This window comes from Dasypus novemcinctus, chromosome 10, assembly GCF_030445035.2.
Source record: "Dasypus novemcinctus isolate mDasNov1 chromosome 10, mDasNov1.1.hap2, whole genome shotgun sequence".
Lineage (NCBI taxonomy): Eukaryota > Metazoa > Chordata > Mammalia > Cingulata > Dasypodidae > Dasypus > Dasypus novemcinctus.
Genome location: NC_080682.1, coordinates 109,969,411 through 109,993,496, shown reverse-complemented (window position 1 = coordinate 109,993,496; position 24,086 = coordinate 109,969,411). Strand labels below are relative to the sequence as shown.

At 62.0% G+C, this 24,086-nt stretch overlaps 1 protein-coding gene across 3 annotated transcripts in view; it reads right to left on the bottom strand.

The window, feature by feature from the left end:
• Positions 1 to 23,613, bottom strand: part of CAPN5 (calpain 5) — a 55,574-nt gene extending 31,961 nt beyond the window's left edge. For 2 of the 3 annotated variants that reach the window (XM_058306020.1, XM_071218279.1), the window contains exons 1-2: positions 23,322 to 23,532; positions 11,214 to 11,454 (exon numbers count right to left, since the gene is read on the bottom strand). In XM_058306020.1, the coding sequence (XP_058162003.1) occupies positions 11,214 to 11,378 (165 nt within the window). In that variant the 5' untranslated portion in view covers positions 11,379 to 11,454; positions 23,322 to 23,532. Of the gene's footprint in view, positions 1 to 11,213; positions 11,455 to 23,321 lie in introns of all 3 variants that reach the window. The other variant, XM_058306021.2, reaches the window with a different exon arrangement.
• Between the last annotated feature and the right edge of the window lie 473 nt (positions 23,614 to 24,086).

The following is a 24,086-nucleotide window of genomic DNA, read 5'->3' as shown; positions in this document are numbered from 1 at the left end:
ATGCAATGAGGAGACACAACAAGGAAACGATGACAGACACAACAAGCAGGGAGCAGATGTGGCATCTCCCTCTCACATGTGAGGTCCTGGGTTCCGTTCCCTGTGCCTCCTAAAAAAAAAAAAGATGAGCAGACACAGAGAGCAAACAACAGAGAGAGAGCAGGCAGTGAGCACAAATAATGCTTTGGGGCAGGGAGAAATAAAATCTTTTTTAAAAAGTCAGCTCAGTTAAAAAAAATAATTTTTAAAAAATTTAAAAAGGAGATGAGTCAAACACCCAGCCTGTATGTGGCACATGGTAGGAAGTATCTGCTTCCTTCCCCCCGAGCAACAAGAATCACCCAGTGGGCTGGCATGGGGGGCTGATATTCTCCTCCCCTTTGCACAAGTGAGGACGATGTGGCTTTGCACGAGGTCACACGGTCAGTCACAGCCATGCTGGTCCTCGAATCCGAGCCTCCTGACTCCCAGGCCAGGGCCTCGCCGCCTGGGCTCTGGGTCTGGGATCTACCACTGACGGACCGCAGTCACTGGGCCTCGGTTTCCTTCCCCGGCCCTGCAGGGGGGAGCCTCTGAGCTGAAGACCCCCTCCCACGCTGGAGTGTTCCGTGATGCTGAGCACTGCTCCTGGGGGCCAGGCCCCCAGAGTGTGACCAGGGCCAGAAGGAAAGATGGACAGGAGGGAAGGCAGGGGCTGAGCTGGGGGGCGTCCCGGGCCCGGGGCGCCAGGCCTGCCAGCCCACTTGGTCTGCTGGTGCCAGGGAGCCCTCGAGGCTTTAGTGCAGGGCAGGGTCCTGGCTGGAGCCAGGAGACCGGAGCGGAGAGACCAGCCTGTTCTGACACCGGGGGAGCAGGGATCCTGGGGGGCCAGGGGCCGGGGGCCTGGGTCTGCGCTGCAGCCTGGGTTCTGCTCAGTGCCTCCTTCCCCTCTCCTGACCACGCCAGGTCGGGGAGCCAGGTGGGCGGCTGCTCAGGGCCCAGGGCCAGGTACCACCAGAGCTCACGCCTCCCCTGGGGGCTGCGCCTGGCTGTGCCTTGGTCAGAAGCCCTCCCCCTCCCAAAAAAGAAAGGTCCAGGACCAGATGGCGACACCAGTGAATACTACCAAACATTTACAGAATCAATGCCATTCTTTCTCAAATGCTCCCCAAAATAGAAAACAAGGAAACCCTAGATCATTCTACGGCAGCATTATTCTGATACAAAAGTCAGGTAAGATTTCACAAGAAAAGACAATTACAGACCTGTATCCCTTATAAAATAGATGCAAAATGATCTCAACAAAATACTGGCAAACCAAATCCAACAGCATATTAAAATGATCACACATCATATCCAAAAACTGGGATTTATCCCAGGAAGGCTACGGTGGTTCACCAAACAAATATCAATCAATGTAATACACGGTATAAATAGAACCAAGGGAAAAACACATTATCAACTCAATTGATGCAGAAATAGCATTTGACAAAATCCAACACTCTTTTATAATAAGAAATACTCAACAAACTAGGAATAGAAGGCAACCTTCTTAACTTGATAAAGAGTATTTTTTAAAAATCCACAGAGAACATCATTCTCTGTGAAAAGACTGAAAAGACTGAAAGCTTCCCCCTACGATCAAGAAGACAAGGATGCCCACTGCCACCACTGCTATTCAACTGTCCTGGAAGTTTTAGCCAGAGCAGTTAGGCAAGAAAGAGAAATCAAAAGACAACAAATTTGAAAGTGAGAAGTAAAACTATCTCTGTTCACAGATGATATGATTCTATATATTGAAAAGTCCCCCCCAAAAATCCATTAGAAAGCAACTAGAAGCTAATAAATTCAGCAAAGTAACAGGGCTAAAAGATCAACACGCAAAATGCAGCTGTGTTTCTATTCATCAGCAATGAACAATCTAAAAAGGAAATTAAGAAAATAATTCCAATTCTAAAAGAATAAAATAACTTGAGTCAACTTAAACAAAGAAGTGAAAAACTTGTATGCCGAAAACTCCAAACATCATTGAAAGAAATTAAAGGTCTAACGAAATGGCAGGACATCCTATGTTCATGGATTGGAAGACCTAATGTGGTGAAATGGTCAATACTACCCAAAGCAATGTACAGATTCAAAGCAATCCCTATCTGAATCCAGCAGCCTTTATTGCAGAAATGGAAAAGTCAATCCTCAAATTCATGTGGAATTTGCAAGGGGCCCCAAATTGTCAAAATCGTCTTGGAAAAAGAAGAACAAAGTTGGAAGTCCCACATTTCACAATTTCAAAACCTACTACAAAGTGGCCATAATCAAAACAGTGTGGAGCTGGCAAAAAGACAGATATGGAATAGAAATGAGAGTCTGGAAATACATCAATGGCTAATAGATTTTTGACAAAGGAGCCAAGTTCATTCAGAGGGGAAGAAAAGTCTCTTAGACATTTCTTCAAAGATATACACATGACCAATTAAGCACATGAGGAGGTGCTCAACATCATTAGTCATTAGGGAAATACAATCAAAACCACAAAAACCACAATGAAATAGCACTTCATACCCACGACAATGGCTATTTAAGAAAAAAAGTCAAATAAGTTTTTGCAAGGGTATAAAACCCTCGCCATGCCAGTGCTGGTGGGAATATAGAAGGGTGCAGCCACTGTAGAAAACAGTCTGGTAGTTCCTCAAAAATTAAACATAGAAGTACTTATGTATGACTGTGACTCAGCAATTCCATTCCTAGATATAAATCCAAAAGAACTGAAAACAGAAACTCAAACAGATACTTGTGCACCAACGTTCACAGCAGCGTTATTCACAGTTGCCAAAAGGCAGAAACAACCCAAGTGTCCATCAGCAGGTGACTGGATAAGCAAAATGTGGACTCTCCAAAGAATGGAATTTTATTCAGCCATAAAAAGGAATGAAGAGCGATACACACTACCAGGTGTAGCACAAAACCATTGTGCTAAATGATACAAGCCAGAGCAAGGATTCCACATGCACGGAATATCTAGAACAGGCAAATTCATAGAGACAGAAAGCGGAGTTCACCAGGGGCTGGGGGGCAGCGATGAAGAGTTACGGGGACACCCCATTTGGGCGCGAAGAAGTTTGGTAATGGGTGGGGGTGATGGGGGCACAAGAATGTAACTATTGTCACTGATTTGGACACTTAAAAACTGCTAACGTGGCAAATTTTACATTCTGTATGTCATTACCATTTAGAAAATGGTTTAAACTGCAAATTGGGTGCTGTAAGTATTTTACCACAATAAACAAAGTTTAAAGGTAAATAAGTCTCCTCCCTTGCCAGGCAGGAAGCGCGCTCTGCCCCCGCCGCCCCGCCTGCCCCGAGAGGGCCTCTCCCGGGAGCCAGGCCGCGCCTGCCGCGTCCCCCACCACGGGTGGGCGCAGGGGGCCTGGCTCCCAGGAAGAGGGGCCCCAGCCCCGAAGCAGGCGCGGCACAGTCAGCGGCCGAGGTGGGGGGAGAGCGCGCCCGCAGGGAGAGGGCCCGGGTGGGGACAGGGGGAGGCGGAGAAGCCCGCTCCAAACCTCGGCGTTCTGGCTGCAGCAGCGGAATGGGTGCCCTCGGGGACCGCGGAGAGCTGGGTCCAAAGGACCCCCTGGGGAGGACAGAGGGGCCTTCCAGACGGGCAGAGGTCGATAACACACCAGGAAACAAGGGCCTCGACAGGGACAGCTTTAAACGGGGCCGCAAACGGGAGGCGGACTGTTCGCAAAGTGTCTGTGCCCGTGCGCGGGTGTCGTCGGTGCGCGCGTGTGCCTGGGCCTGCACGCGTGGCGGATGTCCACACACGAGTGTGCAGCGGCCTGCTCACGCCTGTGCGTGCAGAGTGGGGGGCATGGGGGTAGGACCACCATTTCAGGGGCTTTTTAGTTTTTTTTCCCTTATCTGGTTGCATCATCGTCTTATTGGTGGTCGCTTGGCCGCATGCGGGTCCGCGCCTCTCAGCGCAGGTCTGGGACGCCTTTTTTTTTTTTTTACCAGGAGGTCCCGGGGACCGAACCCCGGTCCTCCGTGTGGTAAGCGGGAGCTCAACTGCTTGAGCCACGGCCGCTTCCCAGGACCACCATTCCGAAGCGCCCACTGTGGGCTCGTGCGTCACGCTTTGGTGGACGCTATCCTCTTCATCCAATAACCCCCGAGGGAGGGAGTGTCATCCTCCATTTATAGACGCTGGGGAAGCCACCACGCTCAGCCACCCATCCGGCCCCAGAGCGCTCTAGGGCACGTGTGCCTTGTAGTTTGGGGGAGGGAAGGGAGTGGGGCCTCTGGCCTCTGCTCCAAGAAAAAGGGGACCCACCACAGAGGCAGAGGTGGCCCCCATTCTGCTGCTGCCACAGGAAACCTGTGGCTTGGGAGGCCACGACTGCCCCAAGGCACGACAAGTGCACCCAGTCCCCAAGGCCACTCTCCCAGGGAGCCCAGGCAGGAAGGAGAGGCCCTGCTGCCCTCTGCTCTCCTTATCTTATCTCCCAGCCCAGCTCTCCCAGCCCAGAGCGAGCAGTGACTTAGCGTCTGCTCCCCAGACCTCATGGGCAGGCAGGGTGGCCCTGGGAGAGAAGGGGACCTCCGCCTGGGATCTGGCTCTGCAGCCGGGGTGGCCTCTGAGGCCAGCCCGTGCCCTGAGGCAGGCACGCTGCCCACTGCAGAGAGGAGGCACCCAGGCTCCAGCCCTCTCCCAGGCTCCCCTCCCCGGCTCGCTTCTCCTCCAAGCAGCCACTGCCAGCACAGACCTGTGGGGCAGTCCCAACCAGTGCCACCCAGCCCTGCCACCCTTGCCCATGGACTCTGGCCCAGCTACTTCTCCAGCCCTCGAGAGCAGGCCCAGCCCAGGAGGCCGGGGGTCCAGCGCTGCAGGCACTTCCTGCCTCGCTGCGGTGCAGCAGGGACTGCAGGGCAAACTGGCCAGCCTGGGGGGAGCAGGGAGAGGAGTGGGCCCACGGCATGCTCCTGCCCGGAGAGGCACAGGCTCGCCACCTCTAACCAATCTTTTCCTTTTTCTTTTTAACATTTATTTCTATTTTATTTATCCCCCACCTCGTTGTTTGTGCCGTTTCCTCTGTTTCCTCTCCGTGTCTCTTCACTGTGCTCTCTGTGTCTGCTCATCTTCCCTTTAAGAGGGACGGGGAACCGAACCTGGAACCTCCCATGTGGGAGAGGCACTCAATTGCTTGAGCCACCTCCACTCCCTGCTTTGTTGTGTCTCTCGTTGTCTTTCCTCTTTGTGTCTCCTTGTTGCATCATCTTGCTGTATCACCTCACCACAACCAGCCCATTGCACCGATTCACTGACTTGCTCGTCTTCTCCAGGAGGCACAGGGAACCGAAACCTGGGGCCTTCCATGTGGTAGGCAGGAGCTCAATCGCTTGAGCCACATCTGCTTCCCTCTTGAGGCTGGTGGCATCTGGGGTCTACTCTGGAGTCCAGAGGCCACCTTGGCTTCAAACAGTATTACAGAGTCGCTCCCATTGTCTAGGCACCTGCTGCATGCCAGGCCCTGTGCAGAACAACCCTGTGAGGTGGGTTCTGGCAGGATCCCCATTTTACAGATGAGGAAACCAAGGCAGAGCCAGGCTGAGTCACGGCCCAGGGCCCCACGGGGAGAGGAGAACTAAGGTACAGACTCTGTCTCCACAGGTTCTAGAGCGCCGGTATTTACGGATGACGAAGTCGCAGGCCCCCTTTGGCAGGTGACACCAAGGGGTGGGGTCAGCCGATGCTCACTCCCACCAGCGAGCACTGGGCTTTCTCAGGAGCAAGCCCGTCCTTCCACCTCCGTCCAGTTCTCCCTCACACTCTTCCAGGCCGGGTTCTGAGCCGGGCCCTGGGCTCAAGGCGTCAGGGAAGGGCTCTCAAGGGCAAGGCAGACGCGACCCTCGGTGTGGGCGGGGCTGTGGCAGCAGCACCCATGAGAGATCAAAGGAGGCTGCCTGGAGGCGGTGGCGCCAGCAGGCCTGGGGAGCCGGCTGGTGGGCAGCGAGGCTCGGGGAGAATGAGCACACAAATGCCCCCCGAAAGGGAGGCCTCCCCCAGCCTCCAGACCCACGCTGGCCCCGACCCTCCTCTGGCCCCAGCCGCCCGCGTCCCCTTCCGTCACTCGGGTTTGCCTTTGGGTGTCCCCCTCCAGCTCCCAGGGCAGGGCCAGGCCTGACTCTGCCCCCCTCCAGGCAGGAGCAGGGCTTGGCAGCCGGGGTCCCGGGCAGGGCGGCTGGGGAGGGGGAGGGCGGAGTGCAGGAGGCCTCGGGCGGCACAGGGCCAAGCCACCCCCGCGGGCGCGGCGGGGCGCTCCTCGGGTCAGCACACCGCTGGCATGGCCCTCTGCACCCGCCCTCCCCTCCCAGCCCGCCAGCCGGTCAGACCAGCCCTGCAGGAGCCAGGCGCGCCCGTGCACCTGCCGCCCTCCTTCGTTCAACAAGAAATTCGGGTGCACCAGGAAGGCAGCAAGGCAGGGGACCCGGGCGCCCGGTCCGCAACTGCAGGGGCGCCTTCCTCCTCTCCCCTCCTCGTCCATCCCCCTTCTCCCCAGGCACCGCGCCCCTGGAATCTAAGCTCAGAGCAGCAATCAGCCAGCTCACAGCTGGGGAAACTGAGCCCCAGGAGCGGAGCGGGACCTCCACCGGGGACGGGGCGGAGAGGGCACTCTGCTCCCACGCCGTGCCCTGTGCCTGCCCCGTCCCCTCCCTTCGAGGCCCCCTCCTCCAGGAGGCCCCCTGACCAGTGCCTCCGGCATGTGCCCTGAAGGAGATGGTTCCTGGGCGGGGCGGGGGCCCCAGCTGCCAGGCCTCAGGGCCCACCGCCCGCTTCTGGGCACAGAGGGCCTGACGCCCAGGGCAGCCAATAAGACCGGCCTTCTCCAGAGCTGGCTGGATGCACTCAGGCCCCAGGGGTGGGCCTGGGCAGCTCAAGGGGGGCACCACCAGGCCGTGCTGGGAGAGTTCTGGGAGACCCCAAAACTGATGTCTGTTAGCAGGACCCCCGCTGGTTTCCTTCTGGTTCCACCAAAGCACCTCCAGGCTTATGGGGGGGGGCAGAGGGCTAGATGCCCCCTGCCAAGGCCACCCCTGAGCTCTTGGGCCTTGCTGACAGTCCCCGTTCTCCTCTTATCTCCTTGACCAAGCCCAGGAGAGAGGCCCACCAGTTTGCTGAACTGGAAAGAACAGAGAAACCATGCACTTTGGGCAGGGAGGAGGAGTGGGTCTGGGGCAGGTGCCCTAAGGGGGAGGGACCAAGGACGAGGCCTGGCCCCACCTGCAGCACCCCTCACAGATAGGACGGGCCACCCCGGGTCCCAGGTTAGCAAGGACAAGGTGGGCAGGAAACGGGAACTGCAGTTTGCCACCTGCCCCCATATCTCTGACACCACAGATACCTCAAGTCAGTTCAACCCCCGGAAGCCATGACCAGCAAGAATTATTCCCCCTGTTTACGGAGAGAAACTGAGGTCCAGGGAGGGGAAGTGACTTGCTCAAGGTCACACACTGAGTAAGGCAGGGCCAAGGCTGGGGCCAAGATGGTCTGGATCAAAAATCACCCTCCGGGGAAGCAGATTTGGCTCAAGCAATTGAGTTCCCGCCTACCACACGGGAGGTCCTGGGTTCAGTTCCTGGTGCCTCCTAAAGACAATGAGTAAGACAGAGCTGACATGATGGGCTGGCATGGTGAGCTGATGCAACAAGATGATGCAATAAGAGGCACAAGGAGGAAAACATAATGAGATACCCAAAAAAGCAGGGAGCAGATATGACTCAAGTGATTAGGCACCTCCCTCCCACATGGGAGGTCCTGGGTTCAGTTCCCAGTGCCTCCTAAAAAAGGAAGGTAAGAACACAATGAACAGACACAGCAAGTGCAAACAACGAGGAGGGTAAGAAATCAATAAATAAAATAAATATTTGAGAAAAAACATCAGCCTCCTCATTCCATTTGGAATAAGGGAGGGCAGGGAGGCAGGAGGGGAGGAGGGCTAGTGGAGAGATCATCCCAGAACAGAGGCCAGGACAAGGACTCCTTAAAGAGGGGGACTTGGACGGGGTGCAAGCCAGGAGGCCTTCCCCAGGGCTGGAGAAAAAACGCTGGCTGTTTGCTCTCTCTCTAAACAGTGAGGTCGCAGGACCCAGGAAGTGGACTCGGAGGGAACAGGGTGGCCTCGGGCCAAGGTTCCCCCTCATCAGTCAACAGTCCTGGCAGCTGGGCTGGACCCGCCCCATCCGCCTGCGCCAAGGCTGGCTTGACTTCCTGCAGCACGAACCTCCCACCCGGCTGGCCGCGTCAGGGCCTGCCGCCAACCAGCCGGCCCCGCTGGACATCCAGGACTTAAGAAAAAGCCCAAGTGCAGTGGACGGTCCATCACACCCTCGTCCACTGGGTCTCCTGAATCCAGGACCCAGCCCACGCCTGGCCTCCCCAAAAGAAAATGAGGGAAGCGGACTTGGCCCAGTGGTTAGGGCGTCCGCCTACCACATGGGAGGTCCGCGGTTCAAACCCCGGGCCTCCTTGACCCATGTGGAGCTGGCCCATGTGCAGTGCTGATGTGCACAAGGAGCGCCCTGCCACGCAGGGGTGTCCCCCGCGTAGGGGAGCCCCACACGCAAGGAGTGCGCCCCGTAAGGAGAGCTGCCCAGCGCGAAGGAAAGTGTAGCCTGCTCAGGAATGGTGCTGCACACACAGAGAGCTGACACAGCAAAATGAGCAACAGAAAGAAACACAGATTCCCGTGCCGCTGACAATAACAGAAGCGGACAAAGAAGACGCAGCAAATAGACACAGAGAACAGACAACTGGGGGGGGGGGAGGCGGGAAGGGGAGAGAAATAAATCTTTAAAAAAAAAAAAAAAAAAGAAAACGAGCCCCATACTGCCACTGCTCAGATACTGCCATCTCCCCGCCAACCGCACACACACCTCCACATGCATGGCAGGGCCAGGTCTGTGCCACCTCTTTAGCCCCAGTGTCTAGAGAGGGATGGCACCCAGAGAGGAAGGCAGTGAAGAGAAGGGAGGTGTGGCAGGATTCCTGAACCAGCAAGGAAAGGGGCTCAGAGACGGCAGGCGACTCGGCCAGGGTCACACAGCAGGGCAACACTGAGCCCGGCCAGCCTGGCATCTCCTCTCACTGGGCCAAGCCCTGCCAGCCTCCCTGCAGAGCCACGGATCTGAGACACCCTGGAGACGGCCGGAGGCGGGAGAGGGTCAGGACGGGCAGTGAGGGGTGGGGAGTGAGAGGACAGCGAGCCCGAGTGTCCCCCGCCCTCCCTGCACCCACGGCCTCACAAAGGCCCTTTTGAAGCTGGGCCTCCTCCCCCACCCACTTGCCGAAGAAGAGGAAGGCGTGGGGGTGGGGCGATGCAGGAGGCAGAACCTCCCGGCCAGGCCAGAAGGCGCCTGGGAGTCCCCGGGAACCCAGACCGCGGTCAGGGAATCAACTGCAGCCCATCAGGCGGGGGTTGAAGGGCCGGCAGGAAGGGACGGCGCTGGGAGGCAGGGCTCCTGGCCCCCCCTAGCTCTGCGGCCGGTCGGTGGGGCGCCTGGGACCGGTGCGTCCCCTTCGGCCTCAGTTTCCCCACCTCTCAAGCATCCCGGTCTAAGAAAATACACAGGACTTTCGAATTGGAAGGGACGTGAGGTCACGGCCTGCAGGAGGAACTAGAAAACGCAGTGCCATTCTCCCCAAAAGTCCGGGGGCCCGCAGGGACGCGGTAGAGTGCCCCTCTGCCCCACTGCACCCTGCTAAGGCCTCACCGTCCCCGTCTCCTCGGGGGAAAGGCCGAGCGTCTCCCCCAGCCCCGCCGGCCCCCGGCCCCTTGGGCTGCCTTTCCCCCCACTGGCCCTTCTCCACCGGCTGCGCTGCCGCTGCCCCCAGAAGCCTGCGGGCTTGCAGCCGCCGCGTCTGACTGTCCCCAGCATGGCCACGCGGCGTCCCGCTGCGCAGGCCTTCCCGGCAAGGGCCTCTGCCCGCTTCCACCTGGGACCCCTCCTCTGACTGTCACCAGCACGGACACGGAGAACGGGGGGCGGCGGGGGGCAGCGGCCTCCGGCAGCCTCCCCTCTACCCAGGCCCCCTGGCCCCCCACCCTGCGGGGCCGACGGGCACAGGCTCCAGCACCGCTGCCCTGCCCTGACCTCACACTCCGGACTCAGGTTAAAAGGAGGAGCTGGTGCTCTGAGGCCAAGCTTTGAACACACTCTAGCCTCAGCCACCAAGTCCCGGAGAGGGGAGCAGCCGGCAATGCCACTTGACGCCTCATCATTCACTATTCACGGCACTGGCTTCCCTGGATTGGGCGCCCGGCCCTGAGCCAAACTTTGCGTGCATTACCTCCTCCAATCCTCACAACAACCCCACGAGGCAGGTACTATTATTTTTTACAGCTATGATTATTGTTATCGATTAACCATAACAAACGCTTTTCATTTTCTCAGCAAATGACTATTTCAAATTCATGATGATGATAATCAGGAGAGTAAATTGTTTACACTTGAATGTCACTCTACATTCTATTAAAAAAAAAAAGTCACATTCATAGTTGCACATTTTCATCCCCAAAATACACAGAAGGGCGGAAAGCACGGCGTGGGTTGTGGCCCCAGTTTTTCAGAAAAGGGCCGAAGCTCTAGCTGAGCCATGGTGGGCTGGGGACCCGTTCAAGCCCCCCTGCTCTCAGCAGCCTGGGGCTTAGGGCCCGTCCTCCCAGCCACCCCGCGGCCCCCGCAGACTCAGCCTGCAGGGTTCTGGGCTGGCCCCCCCATCACGGTGGGACCAGACACTAACCGTTAAGTAATGTTACGAGTTGAATTGTGTTCCCCAAAAAGATACGCTGACGTCCTAACCCCGGTACCTCCGAATGTGGCCGTGTGTGGAATAGGGTCCTTGCAGGTGCAACACACAGAAGTAGGCGGCCCTTAACCCAACAGGACTGGCGACCTTGAGCCACCTCAGGACGGGGAGACGACAGAGCTAGGGCCACGCCGGGGGCCACGTGGCCACGAGGCGGACACTGACGCGCTGCAGCTGCAAGCCGAGGGACACCCGATGGCCGGCCGGCCCCGGGAGCCGGAAGGACACGGGAGGACCCTCCCCTCCAGCCCTCAGAGGGGCCACGGCCCTGCCGACGGCTGCACCTCCGCCTTCCAGCCTCCAGAACCGCGAGGGACGCTGGGGTCGCGTTCCGCCTCCCCGCCGCGTCCCCGGAGCCCGAGACACTGACCTTGGGCCGCTTCCACTTGACCGCGGGCCCCGGGACCCCCGCGTAGTAGAGCGAGTCGTCGGTGGCCGGGAAGTGGGGGTCCTCAAAGAGCACCTTCCTGCGCAGGCAGGCCCGCTTCAGCGACGAGTAGTTCTGCTCCTCGTAGGACGTCACGCAGGAGAACATGGTGGCCGCCAGCCGGGGAGGCCAGGCGAGGCCACGCGGCTTGGGCCGGCCGGGCGTGCGGGCAGCTGGCGGGCACCTGGCGGGACGGGAAGGCAAGAAGGCCATCAGCATCGGTGCGCGGAGCACCTGCTGTGCTGCCGGCTGGCTCCTCCCCAGCTCCACCCGCCGTCCCCAGGGGCGTCGCCACCCCGCTGAGGGAGAGGGACCTGCGCCCCTGCGCCTGGATTCTCTCCAGCTTCCCAGGCCTGGAGGGGAAGGGTCCCGGGGCCGCACGCCCTCCCGCCTCCCTGCCTGTCATCAGCCTCCCCTGGGCCTCTCGGGATTGACCGCGGGCGGCTCGCTGGCTGCTGATGACCACCAGGGCAGCGGCCGCGACCGCGGGCTTCTCCCCTCCGCACACTCGTGCCCGCGTGGAGCGGCACGTGCCCGCCCCGCGTGGCCACGCCCGAAGCCTGGCGCCCCACGCGGCCGCCGCTCGCGCTCGTCCTCTCCTGCCGCTCTGCCCCCCACCCCAGCACCCTGCCTTCTTCACCCGCCTCTGGAACAAACGCCCCCAGTTGTGTCAGGGACCCGCTCGGTGCCTGTGACGCGGCTCCCTGAGAGCCCGTGACCTCCCCAGCCCCAGGGCCACTTCTCCCACGACAGCCTCCCAGCCGCTGCGCACCCCTGAGCACAGCTGCCCCCTTGAACCCCTCCACCCCACACCCCTGCTTCCGTGCTTTCTGCCATTGGGCCTGGCCCCGCCCCCTTTCGGACGTCCCCTCCCGCTCCGGGGCATCCACGTGGCCACGTCGAGCTCGGTGGTCACTTCCGTGGCAGCGATTCCCGTGACCCCTCTCTCCACCAATCCAGATCTCCGTAGACGGCTGGGACCCCTCTTCTGGGCCCGAGCGCCCCATCCCTGGCTGGACCCCAGGCCCCTCGCAGTCACCGACCTGAAACTGAGCCCCCCTCCTCCCCCCAGACCCCCAGCCCCTCGGCGCAGGGGCCTCTGGTTTGGCTCCTACTGCCCACGGGCCGCGGGCTCAGCACGGGAGGTGGGCGGGAAAGGTCGGCGCCCTTCCCACGCATCCCACCCAGCGGCCCGGACCTCGTGGACGTGAGCTGCCCGAGGCTGGGGTCCGCACGCTGGGCCTGCGTGGCCAGGCAGGCCTCCAGGAGGGAAGGCCGGAGTGCGGGACACCCCGGCCGGCCGCCCAGGAGGCCAAATCCCCGCCAGCAGCCCCATTGCGCCGCCCGAGTCTCAGACCCTCAGACCCGCCCTGGGCCGCCGCGGAGCCGCTCATCCTGGCGACTGATGACCGCTGCCCGGGCCCTGGCGTCGGTGGCGGCAGTGCTGCACCCACTCCAGGGCACGGGCCATGGCCCTGCCCAAGGGTCCAGGCAGGCTGGAGAGCAAGACTGCGGTGCGAATCCCAGCCGCAAGGCCCTCGGCCCCCGAGCCCCCCTGCTCAGCTGCATGGTGGAGGATGTTATTTCAATAACTGAAGGATGCCGTGATAACTGCCCAAAAGCTGAGGGGGCCAATGGCGCGGAAAGGGAAGGAGAAGGGGCCACGCCCCCGCCCTTGCCCGGGAGAGCCACGGCTCCCGCACCTGCCACGCGCACGCCGCTCCGCTGGAGGGCTCCGTGGTATCTGCAAAGGTGCTGGGTAGGTTTTCTCGTTGCCATTTTTCAGAAAAGAGACCGAGGCGACATGCCCGTTTCCTTGTGGAGTCCGGACAATGGAAACCCGGGTCCCCCAGCGCTGCCGGCCTGGCCTCCCAAGTCCGCTCTCAAGAGGACCGGCCGAGGCTGGGGCAGGGCAGGTCACACCCCCTGGGCTGAGCGGGGCTGTCCCAGCACGGGAAGGAGGGGGGCTCTGGGGAAGGGAGGGCAGAGAGCACGGGCAGTAAGCAGGCTCAGGGGGGAGGGTGGGGAGCCCCGGGCCATCTCGCCTTGGGCCCAAGACGGCCAGAGCTGGCCTGAACCCAGGTCTAGACCCCCAGCCATGCCATCTGCCCCCACATCCATCCCGGGCCTTCCCACTGCTGTGCAACCTCGGGCAAACACTGTACTCCCCTGGACCCTCTGCCCAGGGAAGCCAAAAATCCTGTCCCCTCCTCCACCCGGAGCAGTGGAGGCCTGAGGGAAAGAGGCAGGGGCGGGGGTGGGGGCGGCCCAGGGAGCCAAGCCCTGGGCTCTGGCAGCCAGCCACCAAGAGTCATTAGCACCACCAGTTTCTGGCAGGGCCAGTGCAGGAAGCAATTTGCTACAATAATTAGATCCGAGAAGCTGGAAGCAGGAGACCAGAAATCAGGCCTTGTAATTCCAGTATTTCAGAACCCGGAGGGCCCAGAGAGGGAGAGGGAGCTGGCCGAGGTTGCACAGCCTGGCCGGTGGGGAATGAGAGTTCTGGCTGCTCTCCAGGCCAGGCTGGAAAGGCTCATCCTGGTAGAGGGCAGAAGGGAGGTGAGGGCTGCAGGGGGAAAACTCAGCCAGGCCAGGGCCCAGAAAACAGGGGCAGGTGCGGGTGGGTGAGGGTCTCTCCCAGCTTGGCCGTCTCCCCAGCCTCGCCTGCCAGCCATGCTGACCCTGACCTACTTAGGCCAGGCCCTTGCAGCCCCAGGCCTTGGCACAGGCTGCGCCCCCATGCTCAGACCGCCCCTCCTGCACCCTCCACCTGCCCCAAGGTGACCTCACACTCCATCTGCCCGGCCAGCGCTGCCGTGGGGTCAGGAGTCGCCGCCTCTCTCTGAGCCGCGCTCTTGTCCTGTGGCTCCGGGGATGGCCACTGAGGGCCACGGATAAAGCGGGAGCCAGGAAAGCTGCCTTCCCACTGCCAGGGTGGATTCCAGACTCTCTCTCTGAGTCTGAGCTTGAGGATACGGCCTTGCAGTGTCCTAAGCACGTTTAATCTGCGTCCCCGCCAGGCAGACCCCGGGAAGCGTGCAGGACAGCCTGCGCGCCCCAGCCACCCTTCCGGCCTGGCCCCGGCCCCTGCCAACCTCACGGCCCGCCGTCCCCACCCCAGGCCTGAAGCGACCGCCGGGCCTTTGCACGCTCTGTTCCGCCCACCAGGAATGGGGTCTCCACCCCTGCACACTTGCTATGCCTGGACAACTCCTCGCCATCCTTCGAGACTCTGTGCAGGCTCCTCCCCCTGCCTCCGCCCTCCTGGAACCCCTCTGTACAAGGCACCCCAGACTGCCCATCCCCAATGTTTCCAGGGGGTCACGGAGTCGCCGGCCTCTCTTGGAGACTTCCCTCGCCCGGTGGCTCCAGGCATGGTCACCGAGGGCCAGGGGCCTGTCCATCTCCCCAGCCCCACCCACACCCGCCAGGGCAGGGCCAGGGCCCAGGGCCCAGTGACTGCTGAATGAACCGACAAAGGGGGGTCAGGAGGAATTCTTCCACAGATGGGGACAAGCAAGTCAAAGAGTGGAAGCAGCTGTCCACGTGAGAGCCACGTCAGGGCTTAATTCTCCAAAGGCCACGGCCCACCCTGCGCACCGGGCCGGCCTCTCCTTCCCTCCCCTTCCTGAAGCTGGGTGCCAGGGGCACCACACCCCAGAGGTCCAGGAGGGGCGGGTGCCGCCCTCACTCTCTGCTGCAGCCCAGCCCACTTCCAGCTCCTGACGGAGACTGGCCACCCGTTCCCCAAAACCCACCGGAGCGGTGCCACGTGGACGGGCCATGTCACCTCTCTGGTGTGCACGTTCTTTGCGTGGAAGGGAGGGATAACATGCCAGGCTTCTGTGAGGGTCAGAGAGAGCACACAGAACCGCACTGTGTATACAATAAAGTGCTAAGCCTTTTGAATGTAAAATTACGCATGTAATCTAAGTATCTTTAAAAAAATAAAAATTAAAAAGCATATTTGAAAAAATAAAAATAAATGCCATAAGTTTTCTCCCACTTTAAAAAAAAAGTGCTATTCCCCCGAGGGACTCTCGCTACCAGGCCATTGACAGCTGGCATCTGCGATGGTCCCGGACCCCTGCCGGGTGTGGGGAGGTACGATTCAGGGTCCCTGTCCCCAAGGAACTTGAGGTCTAGTGTGACTGGCGGCACCCGGTGGAACGGAACACAGGCCGTTTCCGAGGTTCCAGCGAGAGGGACGCAGAGAAGGTTTCCCCCAGGCCTGGCACCGGAGCAGCTCGTCTTTCATGAGAAAAAGGACGTTCCCAGCAAAGGCAACAGCTCCAGCGAAAACTCAGAGGCACAGACGTGCACGCAAGGCAGTCCCAGCCTGGGGCAGTGAGGGCCTGGTGGGCCGAGAGCGGGGGTGCCAAGTGGGTCAGCAGCTCGGGCAATGCAGCCCCCCGCGGCAGGTCGGACAGACCTGGGCTGGGCCCCATCTGGTCGCTGCGTGCCCTTGGGCAGGTCTTCACCCACTCTGAGCTGCTGTCAGTCAGCAAGGCTGGACCGAGCCCTGTTTCTTGGTTCCAGCCTCTACGGAGGCAGAGGAGAGAAAGCAGGCAGCATCTGCCCCCAAGCCCTGCCCAGGGAGAGCGCGGTCTGTCCTCCCCTTCGAAACGGTGTGCACCCCGTCCAGGGCCCCAGGAGGCTGCGGCAAGCCCGAATCTCCTGGGACTTGCTGGCGGGAGCCCGGCTGTCATCTCCCAGCAGGCCACGCTGCTCAGGCTGCAGCAGCAAAGGGCTAACACCGCCACCAAAGCAACGAGAGAAGCCGGAGAGCGGCCGGGCCCCATCTTGTAGATAAGAAGATCAAGCACCTCGTTCAAAGCCAACGCCTGCAGGACCCGGCCGATCTGAAGCCTCCACGCTCCATGCCACGGCCGGATCTGAAGCCTCCACGCTCCACGCCACGGCCGGATCTGAAGCCTCCACGCTCCACGCCACGCCAGGGCTTCCAAAGCGGGGACCTGGGCTCATACTGGGTTATGTCCCAACTCCCCATACCCCATAGTGGGTGCTCACGTGCAGCATGGGGCTGGCACAGTGGGTGCAGTGGGAGCCCCAGGACCCACCGCCTGGCAATCCAAGCCCCCAACATTTCCCTGCCCTCCCACTACTGCCCACTCCAGCCCAGAGTGCCCCCTCCCCATACACTCGGCTGTGCTGGCGCTTCAGGGGTCTCCGACGTGCACATCTCCACTGACGCCTAACCTGGGCTGTCCCGGAGCCCCTGGGAAGCCCTGGCTGAGGAGACAGTATGGGTGGCACAGACTGAGAACAATCCAGACATACAAAGGCCAGGGCTTAGGGCGACAGGGGCGGGTCAGTGCTGGCCGGGGGGGCTCGTCACCGTGGAGCCTGAGCAGGCCGGGACCAGAGCAGGAGGGGGGCCTGGGCTCGGGCGGGCGGGAGCTGAGTCGCAGCGGGAGGGCAGAAGGCCTGTGAGGAGCAGGGCCAGGGAGCACCGAGGCGGACCCCAGACGCCGGGAGAGGAAGGGGCAGAGCCTCCGAGTTTGGCCACGGAGCGGTAGATGTGATTTTGTTTCTTTTAATGTATGCATTCCTTTTTATCCCACACGCCACGCTCCCGTTCCCCTCTTGCCACCATTTTAATAATCTCCTTAATGTGCACAGTGTCTTCTGGCCTCCCAGGACAGGGAGAGAAAACGAGCGTGTGGAGGGAAGCTTGGGCTGCAGCTGGGCCACGGCTCCACCTGTGGCTGCCAGGGAGGCCTGCCCCCCCCCACTCCTGGCACCCCCCCCCAGCTCCTGCCCCCCGCCCGGCTCTTGGCACCCCCCCCCAAGCTTCTGGGGCCCCCCTGCCCCAGCTCCTGGGCCACCCCCCCCCCCGGCTCCTGGGCCACCCTCTGGCACCAGAGCAGGGGCAGCCAGGCTGGGTGAGTCACAGTAGCCAACGCCAGGCAGGCTGGCACCGGGGCCGGGAAATCCTGTCTTTCTTCTCCACTCGCCTCCCCGCCTGGTTTGCAATCCCTCCTCCACCGGCTGCAGAGCCAGCGCTCTAACGTGTGAATCCCACCCAGTGCTCCCCTGCAGGGGGGCCTGGAGGGCAGCGCCAGGCGTGCTGGGTGCAGGGCCTCGGCGGGCTGTGGGGGGACAGCGGTCCTGGGGCTCTGAGCTCCCCCCGGCAGTGCATGTGAGGGAAGCAGCAGCCTCGGGGCCTGGCTCGCCGCGTGGTGACTCACGGGCCTCCGACCCCGCAGCTGTGGGGAGAGGAGGCAGCTGGAGCGCTCCGTAAGCCGAGTGCACACGGGAGAGGAGCTCCAGAGGGGGTGGTCTAGTTTGTGGGCTCCTCAGGCCTCGGGCAGGGACAGGAAGAGGCTGGGAACTTGGCCACGCTCCTGGAGGCAGGGCGCGTTCTGAATGGGGTGACCAACTAGCCCTGGTTTTAGCCCTGAAAGTCCCATGTCCCCCAAATCCCTCAGTCCTGGGAAAACCAGGGCAGCTGGTCACCCTACCTTGGGACCCCCAGCCCAGTGCCTCATCCTGCGAAGGTGCTGAGCAGGGCAGATGCGACTGAGCACCCCAGCAAGGGGGTTCTCCCCCCACCCACGGTGGGGGGGATGCCTGGAGCTGCAGGTCACAGGTGCTCACTCCCCCAGAAACGAGACAACCTGACAACATCAGACTTGGCCAGGCCACTGCCCACTGTGCTGGGCGACCCAGGCAAGCCCCTGCCCTCTCTGGCTCCAGCCTCTCACCATCAAATGTCACTTGCTCTTCTCCAATCTGGTGGGTTTGCCACCAGCACAGCCGCCCCTCCTGCAGAGGCAGCCTGTGCCTCTAGCACCACCTGCCTCCAGAGGCCCAAGGCTTGAGACCTGGTGATATGGGGCCCATTGCTCAGATGGCGAAACTGAGGCTCAAAGCCTAGGTCAAGCTCCTGCACAACCTCAGAAATGAGCTCTTTGGTGTTCACTGCACAGGGGCAGGTGGCGGACAGGCCCAATGAGGAGAGAGGAATATTCTGCTCTTTCTGCCCACCCCCCCCCTCCAGCAAGCAAAGAGGGGAGCAAGTGAACAGTGACCCACTCACCACCCCGGAGAGTCCCACTCAGTGTGTGTCCCCCACCCACCCTTCACCCACACCTGCTCCCTGCCTGGCTGGCGGGGCGAGGCAGGGCAGCGCGCAGTCAGGCAGGGCTCCGCCCGAGAGGTCAGCCTGACAGGGAAAGCTCTAATACAAGGCCACAAGGTCCACTCTAAAAGAGGAGTACTCAAGTGCGGCAGGGAAGGCTGCATGGAAGAGGTGGTATCTAAGCAGGACTGTGATTTTGAGAAATGATTGGTGGGAAGAACATTCCGGAAGAAAGAAACCATTTCGGCAAGGTGGGAGGACAGGGTGCAGGGGAGAGGGAAGAAGGGAGAAGGGGCTGGCACAGATGCTCGGCCACAGCCGGGCGTGGCGGGGGCTGAATCCCAGGCTGAGGAGCCGGGGCGTGCGCCGGGGTGTGAGCCGGGCTCCTGGACCGGTCCTGAGAGGGTCGGACGGAAAGGGGGCCGGGACCCTGGCGGTGCCAGGCTGTAGAAGCGCCCGTGGGTGAGGCAGGGCAGGGAGGCACGGCCCTGCCTGGGGGCGAAATGGAGGCCCACACCCGGCAGGTGACGCGACGTGCAGCCGGGCTCCCCCGGGGATGGCTGGGGGCTTCCTGGGGGGGCGCCGGGAGGAGGCGTCCCAGCTCCTAGGTGTGAGACCACGTCGGGACGAGCGGCCTGCGGGCAGCACTTGCAGGCTCAGCGCGCGCAGCTCTGCGCCACGTCACGCTCCTGCCCGTGGCAGCCTTGAGTGAAACGCTGGGCAGGGGAAGGACACAAGAGGTGTCCCAAGCACATCCCCATCTTCAGATCGGGAGCCCCAGGCCCAGGGAGGAGCGAGACAAAGAATCTGCTGGGGCCGCCGATGCCTCATCTTGAAATGAAGGCCTTCTCCACTCTGCCGACCGCCCCCCCCTCGGCTTCCGGCAGGCCCTGCCCTCTCTCGGCCTCTCTCACCTGCAAACTGGGGTGGTGGGGAGGCTCGAGGACCCCGCCTGGCACCAGGCTCCTTGGATGGATGTCGGAAACGAGCTGGGCTCCCCTTGGAAAGGCCTAACGCACTGTCACATGCAGGTCAGGGGCCGAGCCCTGGGGCAGTCACAGAGACCCGCCGGCAGGCTCCCTTCCACCAACGTCCCTGAGCTGGTACCACCGGCTCGGGCTGGGTGCTGGGTCAGGGCTGCAGCAGTGCCAGGCCCTGCCCTCCCAGGCTCCCAGGCCGGAGGGGAGGCAGCGGGCTCACGGGGCAACCAGCGGCTCACGGGGCAACTGTGCCGCGGGGAAGCGGGCGGCTGTGGTGCCCAGACCTGCGATGGCACTGCCGTGGGTTCCTGCGGTGATTGGATAGTGGCCTCCAAAGACATCCCCGTCCTCATCCGTGGACCTTCTGTCACCTTATATGGCAAAAGAGACTTTGCAGGCGAGATTGAGGATCTGGAGCTGGGGAGAGCATCCTGGAGGACCAGGTGGGCCCTCTGTCATCAAGGGGTCCTCACGAGAGCGCGGCGGAGGGACATTCATCCCGAGGAGAAGGCAGTGTGACCCCGGAAGCAGAGTTTGGGGTGACGCGGCCAAAGGGAATAAGTCACCACCGGAAGCCGGAAGGGGCGAGGATTCTCCCCTGAGCCTCCGGAGGGAGGCACCCTGCCGACAGCTGCATTTTAGCCCCGTGAGACTCATTCCAGGCGTCCGCCCTCAGCGCGGTCAGGGAACACGTTTGTGTTGTTTTAAGCCCCCCAACCACTGTATACAGTTCCTGCAGAACAAAGGAGGGGGTGGCTTGTGTGCTCCCAGCCCTTCTTTCCACTCGAGGGAGGAAACAAGTGAGTAAGGATAGAGTAATTACACCTTCACTTGTTCCACTGTAAAGCAAAGTCACCCCAAACTTGGGGGCCTTGTTTCCCATCATTCGTGACAAGCCCCTTGGGTCCCACCTCACCTCGCGGCCATCCCCTGGGCACCCCTCGGCAGCGACGGGCAGCTCCGTACCAATGGATGGGCTCGGGCCTGCGCGGGCCCCTTCGCCCCCAGCTGACCGCAAACCCCGCTGTGGCTGAGAACAACGGCCCTCGCCCACAGGCCACGGGGGCCTCAGCCTCTGGCCCCTCTACACCCCGGCCCTGGGAAAGGGGGGCCCCTAGAAACACATCCTCTGAATAATTAGAGGGGGAGTCACGCGAGCCATTTACAGGCCTTACCGGCAGGCCAAGTCCAAGGGCTGGCCCCATAAAACATCCTGGATTTGAACCAGAGGGACTTGGCCCGTTTCGCCTTCGGTAAACAGGGAAACTCAAGGCCTGAGGCCAGAGGGAAGTCGGCAGCGGGGCCCAAGCAGAGCAGAGTGAGGAAACCACAGGATGTCAACATCGGGAGGCGAGGAGGCCTGGGGAGAAGACGAGGCTGCAGGGGTGGGGGCTCACAGGAGAAGCTGGGGGCAGGAAAGGTTTCTGGGGGAGATGCAAGGGATGGGCGGGAGGGGGCTCCAAAGGCACTGAAAACGCTCGAGGAGGTGGGGGCAGAGAAGCGCGCTGGGTGCGGGGAGGGGAGCTGCGCCCGCCCGAAGGCACGGGCTGGGGAGCTGCGTGGCGGATGGGGTTCAGATCTGGCCCCCCTGCGGCTGGGGGAACCCAGCTGCCCCAGCCTTCATGGAGGTCCAGGGATTCGGTCAGGCAGCTAGAAAGACCCCCCTCCACGAGGGGTCTGAGAGGGCCTGCAGCTCCCCTCACCCACTGAAGCCAAAAGGGGTTGCCACTTCCCCGGGAGAGCTCCTGCCTGCTTTCACCCTTCGTCGCCCCAAGTTTGACCCTCCTTCCTGCAGGCACTCATCTCCTTCCCCGCAGGGAACCAGGGACCAAGTGACGCTGACTGTTAATCACTATTAGTCCTAACAGCTGTCAGACGGGGTTGAGAGCCCAGGAGCGGATGCGGCTCAAGCGGCTGAGCGCCTGCTTCCCAAATGGGAGGTCCCGGGTTTGGTTCCCGGTGCCTCCTTTTTAAAAAAGCCAAAAAATGAAGAAACCACCTCAGGGGAGCCGATGGGGCTCAGAGGTTGAGCGCTAGCTTCCCACACACAAGGTCCCTGGTTCAATCCCCAGCCCCCAGGACCTCAAAACACACAGAAAAACCCCACCATGAACCTACTAAGTGCGCTTAGTGACATCCACTAAGTCACCATCCCCAGATCCCTGTGACTCGGTGGTATTCAATCCCATTTCACGCACATGGAGACTGAGACTCACACAGGGCATTCCCTGCCTCGAGGGCACAGGCAGGGAGGAAGGTACAGCGCCCGTCTCAGCAGTCTGGGCACAATGACTCAGGCCCTGCAGGGGGACTCTGCACAGGGGCCTCCCGGCGCTCACTGGGGGCTTCGGGAGGCCTCCTGTTTGGGGGCCAGGGCTTCAGGGGTCTCTTGAGAGCCCTTGGGGAAAGCAGCGGCAGCCACATAGTACTGGCTCAAAGCAGGGTCCTGGCATCATCCCCCAAAGCCCATGGCCTCTCGAAACCTCTGCACCCCCCCCATCCGCTTCCCCCAGACCTACTCCTTTCTCAGCCACGGTCCAGCCACCCTTCCCCAGCGTCCGCGCCCCGTGCAGCCCCTCGGCACCTCCACTCACCCCCACCCCTGCTGGGAACCCCCGTCAGGTCCCTCCTCCTGGGAGGGGAGGGGAGGGCCGAGATGTCCCTGCCGTGGCCGCCTCCTCCCTGGCCTTGGCAGCAGCCCACCCACCATCGCAGCCAAGGGTGGCCCTTCTCGGAAGACACGCATGTGACCTGCTAATCCCCGGTCCCCACCGCACCATCGGCACAGGCCACCACGCCTTCAACCACGCTATCCCCTCGGCTGGCAATGCCGCGCCCTTTCTTTTCCGCTTGGCGAACTTCTTTTTCATCCTGAGGCCCAGCAGCAGAGTAGCCCAGGTAAAATCTTCCCCAGCACCCAGGCGTGGCGCTGCCGCTGAGCTTATCTGTTGAGCCATTGTCATTTGGCAGAAGACCCCACCCAAGCACCTCTCTGACCTGGCCGGCAGCAGGGGCAGCTGGGCCCACCTTCCCCCTCCCCAGACTCTCAGTATGGGCCCCCCCCCAGGGCCATCAGGACTCCAAAGACCCTGGAAGGTCTCAACGCTTGCAGCTGAGCACAGTGGTTCTCCCAGGAGGCCGCACACGGACAGGGCCTGCTGAACCCAGCCTCAAACACCACCGCCTCTTCCAGGAAGCTGGCCCAGGTCTCTCCCTCCCTAGAATTCTGGGACTGGTTGTTCTCAGCACTTCCCTCCAATTGCCTGGTGCGGGGAAGAGATTCTGGCCTGAGAGCCGGGCAGACCCGAGTTCAAATTCTCTCTCGGCAGCTCTGAGAGCCAAGGCAGCTCACTTCACCCTCCTGCACCCCACTCGCCTCCTCCGACTGGGGTCGAGGACTGAATCTCACCAGATGAAATGAAGCCGGGAGAGAACTTGGCCCCTGTTAAGGACCTCCTGTCTTACTTCAGCTCTGGTCCCTAGGCAGGTGACCCCAGACCCCAACTCACACCCACACCAGAGCTCTTCAGCCAAGGAGAAAGCCCCCCCCCCCATTCAACCAGGGGAGAAGGGTCACGATGGGGAACGGGCTCGGGCACCGGGGGCCTCGGCCTTGCCCTTCTCCCTAAAACTCCAGGCACGGGGGAGGGGGCCCCAGAAGGGGGTGTGGGATTGAATGGGTGGGGGTCTCGGAGAGAACAAGGAAGGGGAATGGTGAGGAGAGGAGTGGAAGGGCTCCTCACGTCCAGTGCCGAGCGGGGCCCCCCGCGTTTGCGCTGGGAGCCTGGACTTGAGGAGCGCCCCAGCAAGGTGGAAGGAGGCGCCGCCGCAGGGTGGGGGTGGGGCCGGGAAGGCGCCCCGAGGGCTCCGCCCCCCAGGCCTCGAGGCCCGCGCTCCCCTCCCTGCACTCCAGCCCGCGGGGCGTGCAACCCCCCCACCCAATCCCCGCTGCACCCTCGCACCCACCGCGAAGCACACGCTCCCTCCGCGCCGCGCCTGCTACCTGGCGCGCGCCGAGCCGCTCTCCCGGGACGCTGGGCAGCGCGCGGGCACCGGGCTGGCGGCAGGACCGGCCCCGGGCAGCGGTCTCCGGCTCCGGCCAGGGATCCGGCTGGGTGGGGCTGGCCTGGAGCTGGAGCTCCGACTCTCGGGGTAGGTCCCGCCCCGTCCCGCCCAGTCCAGCAGCCTCCGCCCATTTGGGGACAGAGGCGGGGCCTCTGGTGGGGCCGGAGGGGAGGGACCGCCGCGCATGCGAACTGCCGCCGCGCCGCGGGGCCGAGGGGCAGGGAGCTGGCCGCGGGGTTCCCGCCGGGGGGCGGGGAGGGGGTGCTTCGGGTCCTCGCGGCCGGACCAGACACCCCCCGGTTGCGTCCGGTCCCTGCTCTTCCGCCCTCGTTTTGTCCGCTGTAGGACAGAACATCCCGGGGGTCCCTGGGGGCCAAGCCCAGGTGGGCAGCGCGCTCGGGGCTCCGCGCGCAGCCAGGGACCCCGCGGAGGAGCGAGACTTGCAGCGGCCGAGCTCTGGACACGCATCTTGCGCCACGAGCGCGGCGAGGGCCGAGGCAGAGTGGCTGGGAAGGAAGGGCTGGGGGAGGCGCCCCTCCCTTCGCCATCTGCACCTTCGCACCCCCCCCCCCCAGGTTCTGAAAGACGCGTCGCTGGTCCCGGGAGACGCAAGGAGGGCCCTGGTCAAGTGGGAAACGCTGGCGGGGGTGTGTAGGGAGCGCTCAC